The sequence below is a fragment of the Vicia villosa genome, linkage group LG6 (genome assembly GCF_029867415.1).
Source record: "Vicia villosa cultivar HV-30 ecotype Madison, WI linkage group LG6, Vvil1.0, whole genome shotgun sequence".
NCBI lineage: Eukaryota > Viridiplantae > Streptophyta > Magnoliopsida > Fabales > Fabaceae > Vicia > Vicia villosa.
The window spans coordinates 110,728,318-110,743,709 of NC_081185.1; the positions used below are offsets into that span (position 1 = coordinate 110,728,318).

The 15,392-nt window shown below is 29.6% G+C and overlaps 1 protein-coding gene across 1 annotated transcript; it reads right to left on the reverse strand.

Moving 5' to 3' along the window:
* Positions 1-11,884: 11,884 nt before the first annotated feature.
* LOC131614338 (uncharacterized) lies at positions 11,885-13,842 on the reverse strand. Its single transcript, XM_058885938.1, has 2 exons — positions 13,818-13,842; positions 11,885-12,600 (listed from the first exon to the last, which is right to left on the reverse strand). Exons 1-2 carry the CDS (start codon positions 13,840-13,842, stop codon positions 11,885-11,887), a joined length of 741 nt encoding a protein of 246 aa, XP_058741921.1.
* Positions 13,843-15,392: the final 1,550 nt, after the last annotated feature.

Below are 15,392 nucleotides of genomic sequence, written 5' to 3' on the forward strand. Positions count from 1 at the left end.
ACCATTCTTGAAGCTTGAATTCTCTATGCTTCAATTTTGTTTTCTCAAGGCCTACTCACCATTTTTTAGCGCAATCCGTGTTCGTATTTGATAAATTTGATGATGACACCCACTTGAAAAATGCATTGTATCTTTATTTGTTTGACGCGGACTCATACTCCCAAACTAAAGCATCGGTTTTAAAGTTATTCATTTACTTTCTCCGTCTCATAATAAATGTTCTCTTTCTAATTTTTATTTGTCTCAAATTATTTGTCCTTTTAAAATAACAATCTGATATTTATTATTTATTTTCATTAACTTGCCTGTATTTATTATATTTTAATTCATATAACAACTCCACTATCTATTATTTTAATAAGGTTATTTTAGTAAATGATAGTCATTTTATCATTAAAATAAATACAATTAATTATTATCTTAAGAAGCGCGAAAATTGCAAAGAGAACACCTATTATAAAACAGAGTAATAATTTTTTTAATGAATTTTGTAATAATGTTTATTCTATTCGACATTAATTTCAACTTGAAATAATTATATGTTTTTATTTAATCTTATATATAAATGCAAGGTTGTCATGATGGCAACCCTAGCCACATGTCAACCTGATAGCAACTCTAAGCACAAACCCTAATTTCAATTTTACTAATTTGACCTTATACTTTAATTTTAATTTTACTAATTTAACCCTACATTAAGAATAAATATAATAATAATATTAAAACCAATAATAATAATATAAATAATAATAGCATAAACCCTAATTTCAATTTTACTATTTTGACCTTACCTTTAATTTTAATTTTACTAATTTAACCCTACATTAAAAATAAATAAAATAATAATATTCAAACCGATAATAATAATAATATTATAAATAATAAATAATATTATATTTATTGCCACAATCTTAAATCTATTAATTATTAAATTGACATAATATTAGTAATAATAATTAAAATAACAATAATCATAACAAAAATAATATTAATAATAATTAAAATTATATATATATATATATATATATATATATATATATATATATCCCAAAAGAACTTATTTAACCCTACATTAAAAAATAAATATAATAATAATATTAAAACCGATAATAATAATAATATAAATAATAAATAATATTATATTTATTGCCACAATCTTAAATCTATTAATTATTAAATTGACATAATATTAGTAATAATAATTAAAATAACAATAATCATAACAAAAATAATATTAATAATAATTAAAATAATATATATATATATATATATATATATATATATATATATATATATATATATATATCCCAAAAAAACTTAATTCAATTCTTATTATGAAAAAATTATTGTAAAATAATATTTTCACATCACATAAAAATTTTAGGTGTCACTCAAATGCTTCACTCTCTTCTTTTTTCTTCTTCTATACTACTATCTAATACTTTTCACTTTTAGATGCCCACACATATTATTTCCGTTAAATGAATGTTAATAAATTATGATAATAATTACTTAATAAATTATTCTGTTATGATTTCTCCAATATTTACAGTTTTGCATCCTAACCAATTATTTCTACCAAAGAAATATGATAAATATTAATTATGATGATTAGAACTCAATAAATCATTCCGTTACGTTTGTACCAATATTTATTTTCTACCATTTACATTATTCTACATAGAATCTCATTTGCATAGAAAATTACACTATTTCTTCATTTCATACATTAAGTAAACATTCTAACTTTTCAACAATAGAGTGTTCTATTTGTTGATTAATTTTTACCAATGGACCACATAAATTTTTTGGCTTCCACAGATAAGTATTCAGAGTTATTTTTTTCATTATAGATAATGTCAGATTTAATTCACTTTATATTTTATATTTTTGTCTTCAAACTTCTAATTACATTTTTTAATTTCAATTTTGGATTTTTTTTTTTTTACAGTTTTACAAGTCTTCACGTGTTTGATTGCATGAATTGCAAATGAATTTGTTTGTTCAATTGATTTATTACAAATTATATTTAATTAATTTATTTTTTATATTATTATTATTATTAATATTTTGTCAGGTGTCTATGCAGGTGTGCTGAAGAAATTATTTCATGTTTTATCATTTTGCCTCGACTACTGATATTATCTTTATGATATTTAACTTCATAATAGTTATTTTCTTTTTGTATTTTTGTCTTCAACTTATAATTGCACTTATGTTATCAATTTTGAGAACTAAAATACTTTCTTTCCTTTTTTTTTTTATAAATTTTGCAAACATTTGATTTGTCTGATTGCACATAAGCAAAATGAATTTCTTAGTTAAATCAAGGGTTAGAGGGATTATATTCAATTAATTTATTTTTGTTTATTTTTTAAGGTAGATAGTTTTTTAATTCTTATCATTCATTCAAGACTATGTCTCCTATCATTCATTTAAGATTTTATAATCGATAATATTTGTTCTTTAAGACAACGTTTATAAAGTCTGGAATTTTAATCAAAACCATCGTAACCTGTGTGCTCTATAAAAATATTATATTTTTATTTATTTACAAGTTTATTATGTGATTGAATAAAATCAATTAGTAGAGAGCCAAATAATTGAAATTCAATTGTAGTTATATTTTCAATAACAATGATGTTTTCTGATTTTTATAATTGCAATTTAATATTTCTGAAGTATCAAACTATAACATTATTATTTTTTTTGTTGTAATTTATTAGATTAATACAATAAATAAATATATTGTGTAACTCTGATTCTTAATCTTTGAGCTACATTATTAAATAATTTGTAACTAATATAAATATTAGCATGTTCCTTACCCTACATGCCCTCCAAATAGATTTTTTTTTTTTTTATTTTCCATTAAAATACTAGCATCGGTTGAATGGGATACGGATTTCATTCCCATCATAAAATAATTTTATATTTTTAATTTTTTATTTAATAAATATTAGCGTACACTTGACTCATCCTATTTTATTTTCCCCATAAATTTAAGAACCACAAAAAATGTTTCATTTTTCTCCATAAATTTCGATTTTTTTTAATAACCAAGTTTTAAAAAAAATATACATAAATAACCCATATTTTAAAAAAATTACCTCAATTTCCTTCTCCTACCTCTTAGTTATGTAAATTTTGTTGATTTTGGCAAGAAAAAAATAATAATATAAAAAAAAAAGTGAGATTGATTAAGAGTGAGAATGAGGCAAAGTCATGGTGATTTTTCTACCTTAAAGTCACCCAAATTCTACCCCTCTTTTTTTCTTATTTTCTTAAGAACAAAAAAGTAAAAAAAAATAAAAAAAACAAAAGAAAAACAAAAAATTAAAGTGTAGAGTTTGGTCTATTCCAATCAATTTGGTTTTCCTTCCTTTTTTTTCTTAGCCCAAAGAAAAATTCTAAGAGTGTGTTTGGCATGGAAGAGAAATTGTGAAGAGATAAATAAAGAAGAGAGAATGTAAGAAGAGAGAAAAAAAATGAGAAATAAAATAGATTTGATGTGTTATTTGATTTAAGAGAAAAAGAGAAGAAATAAGTGTTGCAAAATTTTAAAAATACTATAATGCTCTTATAATAATAACATTTTAAAAAATAATTTATTATTTTAATTTTAATTTAATTAATTAATTAAATCTCTTTTTTAAAAACATTAATTATTTCCACCGCTTATTTTAAAGAGAACATGCATATTTTTTTATAAGTGAACAAATAATACAATTCAAGTTTAATAATTTTATTGTAATATTTAAAAAAATTATTTTATCCTTTTTTAAATAAAAATTTAATTTATAAATTATTTAACCAATGTAGTAATAAGGGTTTAACCCAAATATAGATCTCGAGGACAATGTAGAAAATATCGATTTTTAATATTAATCCAATCGAATAAAAACTGAAGTTTTGATTTGGGTGGATTAAATCCTTGGTAAAAAACAATAACGAGAAAATAAATTGATTTTTATTATCAAACGTAAAAACATGCTAGGTGAGTGGGTGAATTGCTTTGTAACAATCTGAATTGAGATCTCTTCAACAAGTTCATAATATTCTATTACCAAATCTTTAGGATGTTATCTCCTAAACCCTTAGTGACAAAATCTTTGGTCTTCCAACCTAATTCCTAAGTCCTTAGGGGAATAAGTTGCAACCAAGCCTTTATTTTATCAAGATTATAGGGTGACTATATGGTATCCCTAGTCCTAGGTGATATCTACATAATCAAATTATGCACAAACCCTAACAACTACAGTTCCGTACCTGTTAGCCATGGATTGATCCTTATTTGACCGATAAAGAAATCATAAAGTGCAGTGCATAATTTAACTGAATAACATAAACCAATGTATTGATGAAATCAAGAACTCATATTCATTACAAAACCAAATCATGACCACCCCCCTAGCATTGGGGGGTTTAGCCTCTCATAATATTCAAGAAAGACATAGTAAATAATTTAGACATTACTCAATAGTAGTGGTGACTTTGATATTCAATGGTGGACACCCTTGAATCCCTCCGTCTCCAAAACTCTTGATAAAACTATCTTCTCTCTTCTATAATTTCTATCGTATATTGCAAAAAGTATCTCAATAATTCTCCAAAGCTAACCTAAATAGTCTCAATACAAATCCCAACCTAGTAGAATGTCTAAAGTACCCTTAAGACTAATTTGAATGAACAAAAACCTTAAAATATAAAATCTAACGCGCCTTCCAACATGGGCCGTGCCAGAAAACATACCCGACCGTGTTGGCTTCCAAACTTGTGAATTTTCAAGCAGCTTCAGACCTGCTGACATCGGCCGTGCTAGGCAACATGGACACCCTTGTCAGCCTTTGTTTTTTGTATGGGAAAGATGTGGCTTTCTGACACGGGACGTGTCAGGTTACACGGGCCGTGCTAGGCTTCCAATTCTTCATTATTTCATCTTCAGACTTTGCCCACCTTCATCCATAATTACATTAACGCCTTAGACTATTCAACCAAACCTGAAACATGAACACTACTAACCAAAAGGCATCAAAAGCATCTAACTAACTAAAATTGAAACATAATGCAAAGTAAATACAAAAACATGAAATACTTAAGCAAAAACAACAAAACTACACTCAAAGTGTTACTGGATCGACATATATAGACCAAATGCATGACGAAAATTAGGTAGAAATGGTGACCGATCAACCCCCTTCTTCTTTGTCATTGTTGTGGAAGATCTAGCTGGATTGGTTAAGAAGGCGATGAATATAGGGGAATTTAAAGGTATTTCAGTTAAGGAGAAGTGTGTTATGGAGATCCTTCAGTTTGCTGACGATACGCTTATTACAGGAGAAGGAAGATAGAACATTGCTTGTTTTATCAAAGCTATTCTTAGAGGCTTTAAAATAGCTTCTGGTCTAGATATAAATTTCATCAAGAACAGAATTGTCGGTATTAACCTGAGTGCCCATTTTCTTTCTACTGCTGTTAATTTTGTGTCTTGTAGGATTGAAGATAAAGCCTTCTCCTTTCTTGGGATCCAAATATGTGATAATTCTAGAAGGTTATCTATATGGAAACCTTTGTTGGTCAAGTTGAGATCACGTCTAGCTAAGTGGAAAGTTGTAATGCTTAGTTTTGGCGGAAGAATTACGTTATTAAAGAGTGTTTTGAGCAGTACTTCAATCTTCCAACTCTCCTTCTTTAAATCTCCCGTGATAATTTGGAAAGAGATTTCAAAAGTTCAAAATAGTTTTCTTAGGGGAGATTTGAAGAGTACCTGAAGAATCCATTGTGTTGGTTAGAAAAAATTTTGTTTACCTTTAGAGAAAGGGGGTTTCGGGTTAAGAAGATTGAAGAATTTACCTATGCTTTTCTCCTTAAGTGGAAATGAAGGATCCTTAAGGAAAAAGATACGTTGTGGTGGAATCTCTTGAAGGAAAGATATGATATCCTTAACATGCAAATTCTACACGGAATTAGTAACATTAAAAGTAACCCCGAATCTGCTTAGTGGAAGGATATGATCAACATTGAGAAGAGGCTTCCAACTTCAGATTTTGTTTTTGCAGGTAACTATTGGGTGATGAACTTTATACTCCATCATGGTTTGATGTTTGGAACAAGGAAGATAGCCTAATGGATACTTTCCTAGACCTGTACAATTTGAGCACATTGAAGAAAGTGATGGTATCTGATATGGACAATTGGTCTGAGAACGATTGGGTTTAGGGAGACTTCAGAATTAGTGAGGCAACGAGCTTTACTTTGTAGGACAGAACGAGGCTCCTATTTGATAATATGGCTTATGCAGGCCCTATAAGAGGAGTTGAGGATATGATTGTTTGGTGTTGCAAGCAATTGGGACATTACACTGTCAAATCAGGTTACGGTTTGCTAGTAGCTGTTGTACCCCAATTATTGACCTTGAGATTCCACCTCATTTTTTGAATCAAGAACCAAGAGTGTGATCATCATTATCATCATTCATATATCATTTTCTAACAAAAAATATACAAAAAAGATTGTGTTTGCTTGTTGCTTCTTTCACAAGATAGGTGATTGATTAAGAGGCTCGGGAAAATTAGGGTTTTGAGGCTCACAAGGGAGCTCAGTTTTTCTCATGTACTCAAGTGATTCCTCTAATTAATATTCAAGCCCAAATATGGTTCAATTCAAGATCAACAACTTTTAAATTTATCTGGTGCACAATTAGGGTTTTTGACCTAATTCTCTAGGAAGTCGACTTTTGATCAAAATATGGTTCCATGGCTCAAATCATGATTCAAGAGTCTCTAATGCCTCATTATAATCCACCCATAACATCCATTTTGTTAGAAGAGCTTGATTCCATTGATACTTAGAAGAAATTAATTTATCTAGAAAAGGTCAACTGTTCAAGATCACCTTTGATTTTTGAGGAATTTGGTCAACCATGGACTTTTGAAGATCAAAAGCATGAATATATGATTATTTAAGTCATTTGATCAAGAAAAATCAAGAAAATTTATCAAGGATCCAAAAGTCAACAATTAAGGTTTTGACTTTTTCATGAAGAAATACATATTTTTTACTCGACTTTGAAAGGCCATAACTTCCTCAATACTTGGCTAAATTTTGTGCTCCAAAGCTTAATATGAAGAAAAATTCAAGATCTACAACTTTGTCATTGTGAGCAGTTTTCCAAAAAGTTAATAGATTTCAAGTTATGGAGCCATGAAGTTGCCAACTTTTTCAACACTTAGAAAATTTCATGATTAGGCAATTTTGAACCTTAAAAGTAACCAACTTTGAGGCCACTTCTCATCACGATCCTTTGCGAATTTGAGAAAACACCCAACATGAAAGTTGTAAAGGATGTTTAGGGCTTCCCAAAAAGTACTATAATTCCTCCATAGCATTTGTGAGCTAGGAGATTCAGAGAGAAGAAGATGGACCTCCATTATTGAATTATAGGCCATTCTTTTGAAAACCTTATGATCCAACCCTCATGCTATACCTTGTGATCTTTCTTTGCAGACCTCTAAACCTCAAAATCTATCCATAATCAGAAGCTTACACAAGGTTTTGAAGCATTGCCAGAGAGATTTGATTATTAACCAGTGATTCATGTTATTTTAAGACTAAAGGCAAGACTTCCATTTTAGAAAAGAAGCTTTAATCACCAAAACTTTGTCTTGAGCCCATACCTTATTGCTTCAGCACCCAAAAGCACTTCAAATCCAACAAGCAACCATCTAAGATGCAGAAGAGTCCCTCCTATGTTCTTGATTAAAGTTTACAAAAGATATTGGATCCATAACTTTCTCATTTCTTCATCAAAAAGCAAAGTGGTACAACTTGAGTTTGAATCCACAAAATGATTTAATTTTTCGCCAACAAACCATAAACCTTGCTTATAAATAGAGGGCATTGGTTCTGAAACAAAACAGACAGAAATTCTCAAAATCACTACCTCACTTGAAAGCTCCAAAATTGTCATTAGCATTAACTTATAGTTTTTGAGTTCCAAGTGTTTTCTGTTTCAAACAAACCTTCAAACACCTCATATACACTTCACAGAAGCTATCCAAACCATCATATTGCTTCTGTAACACCTTAAACACCAACCTCCATTTTCATTTTTTGTCATTTGCAAACGGATTTGGGTAGAGCAATCCAGAGCAGTTCAAGGCGAAGTGAGCATTCTAATAGCATCTTCAAGGTCTAAGGAATCTTCCCAGGTCATCAAATCATTTCTGGAAGTGCTCTAAAACACCTTTCCATCTTCACTTGCAAAGGTAAGTAACCTGACTTTGAACTCTATAATTATGATACCATTTTGAATAATTCTCGATACCATCTTGTACGACATCATGTAGGGACCAAAAGCCCTAAACTATCATTCATTTATTCATTGTCACCATGATTTAATTTTATTTTGAAGATTTAGGGTTCACATAGTTTTTTCCCGAAAATTCATGAGTTAGAGGATAAATAAATTTATGATACCTACATATTTGAGTCTGTGGCTAAATTCTGAACAAATTTCATGTTTACACTTTTTAAAATGATTGAATATTGATTAAAATAAAAAATCCAGAAATCATGTTCTTGAGGAAGAAGATGAAGTTCGTTTGTTTGAAAACTGAAACTTGTTTTATAATATTTTGAATGATTTGCATTTTGGTTAGTGTATGTATCACCACCCTAGTGGTTGCGCGCTTGCCTTTAACTCTCTCCTTGCCAAGGGCGTGGGTTCGATCCCCCCTTTTACCACTTTGTGCTATTTTATTTCTTTTTTGATTTCTCAAACTGATTGTACTATATAATTGTTTGGATGCACTCAATGACCGACAGAAACACTTAGCCCAGTGGCTAAGGTTTTAGGCTGTAAAGAGAGGGCGTAGGTTTAAGTCCTCTTGGAGGCAAAACCTTAATTTTTACTATGTTTTATTAATTGATTTCACAACTTTGGTAATTTTTCTTTGAAATTTTGTACACTCTTTATTTACACTATATATTTTGTGAATAAATTTTAAAATCTAAAAAAATATCATTTATTTAATCAAGTTTTAATCAAAACAAAAATGATGTTTAGATGCTTTTTAAATCAAATCTTTTTCAAATGATCTTCACCAAGTGATTTTTATATATTTAATTTGAACTAATTATGGCTAGGGTAAGCTTACCTTGAAGATGTTAACATGATCCCTTTGTTGATTCACCTAGGTTTTTGTTTAAACTTTAAAAAAATGACTAGGTTTAGATTAGTGTACATACTAAAACCCTAATTCAAGATCCTTGATATTTTGATCTCAATGCAATACCATGTAAATATAACTTGATTGCAATGATTTTTTTTCCACTTGCACATATACTTGTTGATCTACATCTTTGTACATTTATGAATTGATTATGTCATTATCTTTATAAATATATATTGCTAAGCTAACCCCGCATCCATGAGACATTCATCCATCATCACATCATATTCATTCATCCATGAAATGATATTGAGGTATGTCATCCTTTTATTCATCAACCTTTTATACTTGAGTTTATACATTGATATCTTTGTTTATACTCACCTTTTAATTGTATCCATGATACACATGTTATATCATACACACCACTTGAGATATTCACCATGAATGATTGCTTAAGATGTTTCCTAAACTCCAAAGGAATGAGAATGATATTGACTAAAATTGTCAAGGTACTCACTCTCTTTTTCCTCCTTCTTTACTTTGTCCTTAGTATTGTTAAAGTTATGCACCCTTTGATTTATAAATGGTTTTGTATTATTAAAGCTCAACCTTTTTAAACTCAAGACCTTGGTTTTGTATTTTTAAAGCTCAACTAACCTCTTTTAAATTATCCTTTGCCTTGTATTGTTAAAGTTTGACACCTTTTAAAACTTGTTAGTATTGTTAAAGCTTAAAATTTTAAAAATTCGTTGAGTATTGTTAAAGATCAACACCGAAAAATATTTTTCCACTTGCCTTTTTATTTTTATTTTAAGAGGAACTACAAATGCTCTTACTTCCCTATTGCACTTAAGGGGTATGTAGGCACATGATGTGATGTCGTGTCGAGCACACTTTTTAAAATCTTTTTTTCTCATCATCCCACTCTATTTAAACAAAAACACATAAGCATTTTATAATAACGACAATAATATACATTTAAGAAAGGTTCCTACGGAGTACCATAGATGTGAGGGGTGTTAATACCTTCCCCTTGCATAACCAACCCCCGAACCATAGATCTTTGATAAGTTTATAAGTTTTGATTTTAAAAACTTCTATGGGTTTTATTTCTCTCTTTTCCAATTTCCTTTGGAAACAATAAAGCGCGATGGCGACTCAACTAAAATGTCTGAGCTAAGTCAATCAATGGCTCTAGTATTAAAATTTCACTTCTACTGCAGCTGCTCGGGATGGAGGTGTTTTGATCGAAGGGAATGCCAAAGCTTTTGCTAACTTATGGAAAACTTTAGTTCCTTATAGGATTAAAGCCTTTGGTTGGAGAAGTTTTCATAACAGGATTCTAACAAAGGACCAACTGAAGAGGATGGGTATTGTTTCATCACCTCATAATCTTACTAGTGTTCTGTGCTTTCAAGAGGAGAAGTGTCTGGATCATATTTTTTATAACTGTAAGGTTACAATGCTGGTGTTTGGTTAGAAGTGGAGAGGTGGTTGGGCATATCACTGAATTTAGATGGATGTTTGTTGAGGGATTCTCTTCAATGGCGCATGAGTCTCAGGTTCAAGAAAGTGCAAGCGGGGAAGGAATGTATCTTCTGGTTGGCGGTCCTATGGTGCATTTGAAAAGTTATGAATGATATTCAGCTTAACAATGTTGTGTGAAACGCCTCTGACTAATCATGGGATGTTAAATTGACTAGTCATGGGACGTTAAATTGACGACGTAGAAATGGTATTTTATAGGAGAAATTTTTTATTCCAACTATAACTTTTACCATTTTTACAAAGATCCTTTATCCTATTTAACATAAGTTGTTGTTGGTTGGAAATTTTTCCCTCTCTCCGAGTTTAGATCGCGGACTTTTGTATACGGGCAAGAGTTTCCTTGATAGTCTTTGAATAAAAATTCATGCTTACATAAGTGATTCATAAATAAAAAAGTTTTGGACAAATAAAAATATTCCTACCCAATGTCTTATTCTGACACTTTGTCGTATTAATAGAAGTCATGCTTTATAAAATTAATTACTACTTACCTTTATACTGTTAAGGATCTTAATTTTGATTATCATACCTTACAGAAACATATAATTAATTAATTAAAGGTAAATTCTTTGGTACCCATGAGTTTAAGTTGAGTACCAGTACCTTTAGTACAAATTGTATTTTAATTGGCATTGAATTTCATTATTTAATTGGACGAGGATACCGGTATCCAACTAAATTAAAGGGTACCAAGTGTTCACCTTAATTAAAACTATTGGTTAGTTAATTATTGTCCATGTGAAAGAGAAAAAAAATCATTTTCAAGGATTAATTACTGACTACAAATTACAAGCATATGGATGAAAATAACATTCTATATAATTAAATATTCCAACTATGGACACAATTCACATATATTGATGCATATACGTGCCAAGCACTTGAATTACATATCATTTGAGTAAATTCATTTTAGATATTATTAACGAATTTCACTATTCTGTCAAAAAAAAAAAACAAATTTCACTATTAGTGTTACACAAGTCTAAGTTGTAATAATATAATGAAATTTAGACTATAATAGATATTTGAAGATCACCCTATATTTCATCCCAATAAGTTTGCCAAACAAGATTCATCTTTAAAGTTTCCATTTGATTTGATTTTATTAGTCATAATCTTTTTTATTGGTTTTTGTTTTTTTTGTGACAAAAGCAAACTTAACAACTTTCATTAATCAAATATAACGTAATACAAGGAGGGATATCATCAAACATATAGCGTCGAGTCCAAGAATTGGCCGCCTTTGCTAAGGTATGGGCAACCATATTTGTTTGACGCTTTGAAAACTTAACCTCAAAGTTTGGAATATCTAACAACAACAACTTAATAGAATTTATAACTAACGAGAACTCCGAATTACCCCCTAAATTGGAACCAATGGCATTTACCACCTGTTGAGAATCACTCTCAAAAATAACAGGAACATGGTGTAAAGTACTAACGACCTGGATAGCCTCTTTAAGGGCTAAGGCTTCCGCCTCTAAGACGGAGAAAGTGCATTCGTCCCAAGCAGTACCAGCAGCTACAAAGTTACCTTGATCGTTTCGAATACACCAACCGCGATTTGTAGTCCCTAACCGCTGATTGAAGGCGGCATCAACATTGCATTTTAACAAACCAAGAGGAGGAGGGGACCAATTGACCAGGTTACCGATATCACCTTGCATGTCTCTAGGATTTTGAGCTGTGAACCACTCTTGCCACTTATGGAAGGCTAGCCAACCAAGCTTAGAAGCTTCTTCCTTTTCATTATGCCAAACAAAGTCGTTTCTATTCTTCCATAAACCTTCCAACATAACTGCAACTCTCCCAGCAATTTTCCTGTCCTCATTAGCACAAATGTCAAGAATAAGTGACTTTGGTTTTTTGTTATCTCATTTGAAACGGTAATATATTAGCTCATGTAAAATACATTATATATTTTTCTTAATCAACAATAATGTTTATATTTAGTGTGTAATAAAAGAAATAATAGATATCATGTTAGCAGTATTAAATAGATTTTTTTTAGCAAGGATTGTATTACTTAGAGTATTAGGTGTACTCTTGCTTGATTACAAAAATGTCGGAGATGTCAGAAAGGAGAATTTTCAGACCAACGACAATTTAAGCAAAACTAGAAATAAGATTTTTCAAAACTCGTAAAAATTGCATTTGAAATGAATTATATATCAAAGAAATCAAAATGAACATGCACTTGAAATCAAGGATCTTATAAGCTTCCTACCATATGAAATAATTATCCATATTTTCTATTCATTACATTTCGATGCGTTATTATTAGCAATCTTAATGTCAAACAAATGGAAGCATCATAAAAAGTTATTGCAAAGATACCATCAAGTCGGAATCTTGATTAATTGAAAATGTTTACTATAACTATTTGTCAATACATAAACATCATTTCAAGTGAATTGACTATAGCTTACTTTATTTTATGAATCAAAAATGTATATCAAAATTAATTATTGTAGACAAAAGAAAAACCACCCCTACAATGAAGGAAGAACTGATCTTCCACTATTTTCACTATCCTACCCATGAAACCTCTTACATATTTTTGTCCAGAGTTGAAAAAGGAACATTCACAAATCTTACAAAAAAAATACTAAAGATAGAATTAAAAAATACTTGAGATTGAGTAGACTATTTCTCACTTTTTAGCGAGTACAAATAAAAAAAGTTATATAATTTGAATCAAACAAATTACTTTTTTACTAATTCGAATTTAGTGAAACCTAAACTTAAATGAATATGAAAAGTGAATGGGGTGAATAGATAGAATTATTGTGAAGGATATAAACAGAATAAATCTAATAAAGTAAGACTATTTACATCATGAAGTCTTTCAAGCATAAAAATCCATTATAATATCTTCAAAAGAACTTATAAATTTGCTGCATTTCCCTAAAGGAGATTATCTCTAATCTTCTCAAGGATGTCTCTAACAGTACCATGACCATGTGGTATGAACGCGAATGAAGATTTTAAGGATGCACCAATTTCCTTAATGGGGTTGAAGTATTGATGACGTCCTTAGTTGATGTTCCGGGTACATTTTCAGAGAATGCAAGAACACTGAAAACGTACCTTGAACATCGGCTAAGGACGTCATGGACATGGTGTTGGTAACTCAATATTTCAACACCATGAAGGAAATTAGAGCATCCTCAAAAGCTTAATTTGTGTTCATACCACATGGTCCTGGTGTTATTTAAGACGTCGCTGAGCAGATTAGAGATTATCTCATTTAAGGAAATGCAACAATTTTATAAGTACTTTTGAATATATTATAATAGATTTTTATGCTTAAAAGACTTCATGATGTAGATAGTCTTACTTTAATATATTCATTCTATTTATATCCTTCACAATAATTCTATCTATTCATCCCCTTCACTTTTCATATTCACTTAAGTCTGGGTTTCACTAAATTCAAATTAGTAAAAAAGTAAATTGTTTGATTCAAATTTTAAAATTTTTTTATTTGTACTCGCTAAAAAGTGAGAAACAATCTACTTAATCTCTAAGTATTTTTTAATTCTATCTTTAGTATTTGTTTTTGAGATTTGTGAATGTTCCTTTTTCGACTATGGATAGAAATATGTAAAATAGTGGAAGATCAGTTCTTCCTTTATTGTAAGAGTGGTTTTTATTTTGATTATTGTAGTTAAAATAGTGGAAAAAGTTAATTAGTTCGTAAGGAGAACTCTCAAATTCCATATAGAGTGCATAATAAGAAAATTATTCTTCAAATTGGGTTATGACGGGATTCATTATATTAGATATAACTCAAAATAATTTAGCAATGGACTCCTTTCATCGTGATGGATGAAGTAAAGGAACTTGAGATTAACTTTTCAAATGGAACTAAGTATGAAATATGATATTGTTTTAAGTTCATATTCTATTTGAGAAGTTAATGTCAAGATATTGCACTTCATTTGTCATAAAATAATGAAATCATTGATCAACCATTCGGACAATATTATGATTCCTATCATAATTCAAGTTCAATAACATTTTCATCACTGTACATGATGTATAGAAGTGGAGTGTTCAATTTACAAATTGGTTGAATTTTTGAGTTTCTACAATGATTAAGTTTAATATGCATAATTTGTTAATATGTAAAAGGTTTAAACAACTCACACCGAAGGATTTCTCCAAGTGGATGGATAATTTCAATCAACATCTCTAATTCATCAAGATTATGTTATAGATCTTCAAATGGACAAATAACATTTCACGAGATTTTCTTATTCCTTTGAAACAAAGTTTGCCAATAATAAAACCATTAAAGGTAATAAGGAAAAGTGATGTGGAATTATTTCATATGGCAGTAAATTAGTTGAACTATATTTATTTAGTCTCTTAGTGGAATTTTGTTGTTTCTCATATTTTTAAAGAAGAGAATAGTTGTGCATATGTCATTGCTAACTTAGGTTTTTCTTTGACTAATACTACTCGTCTTTCCTCTCTCCCACTGTTTCTAAGGAAAGATTTTGTAAAGAATAGACTAAATTTACCTTTCTTTAGGTTTAGATCTGGTTGAGACGGTCTTGGGTTGTCCCCCTCTCTTTTTGTGTCTTTGTTATATAACCTTATTAAAAAAACATTCAGTCATCAACTCAAACAATAAGAATTAACAATAATTTTCTTCTT

Coding starts and splice junctions, on each gene's coding strand:
- LOC131614338 (XM_058885938.1), bottom strand. CDS start 13,842: ATGACGTCCTTAGCCGATGTTCAAG. Junction 12,601..13,817: donor GTCCTTAGCCGATGTTCAAG/GTACGTTTTCAG, acceptor GTTTCAAATGAG/ATAACAAAAAACCAAAGTCA.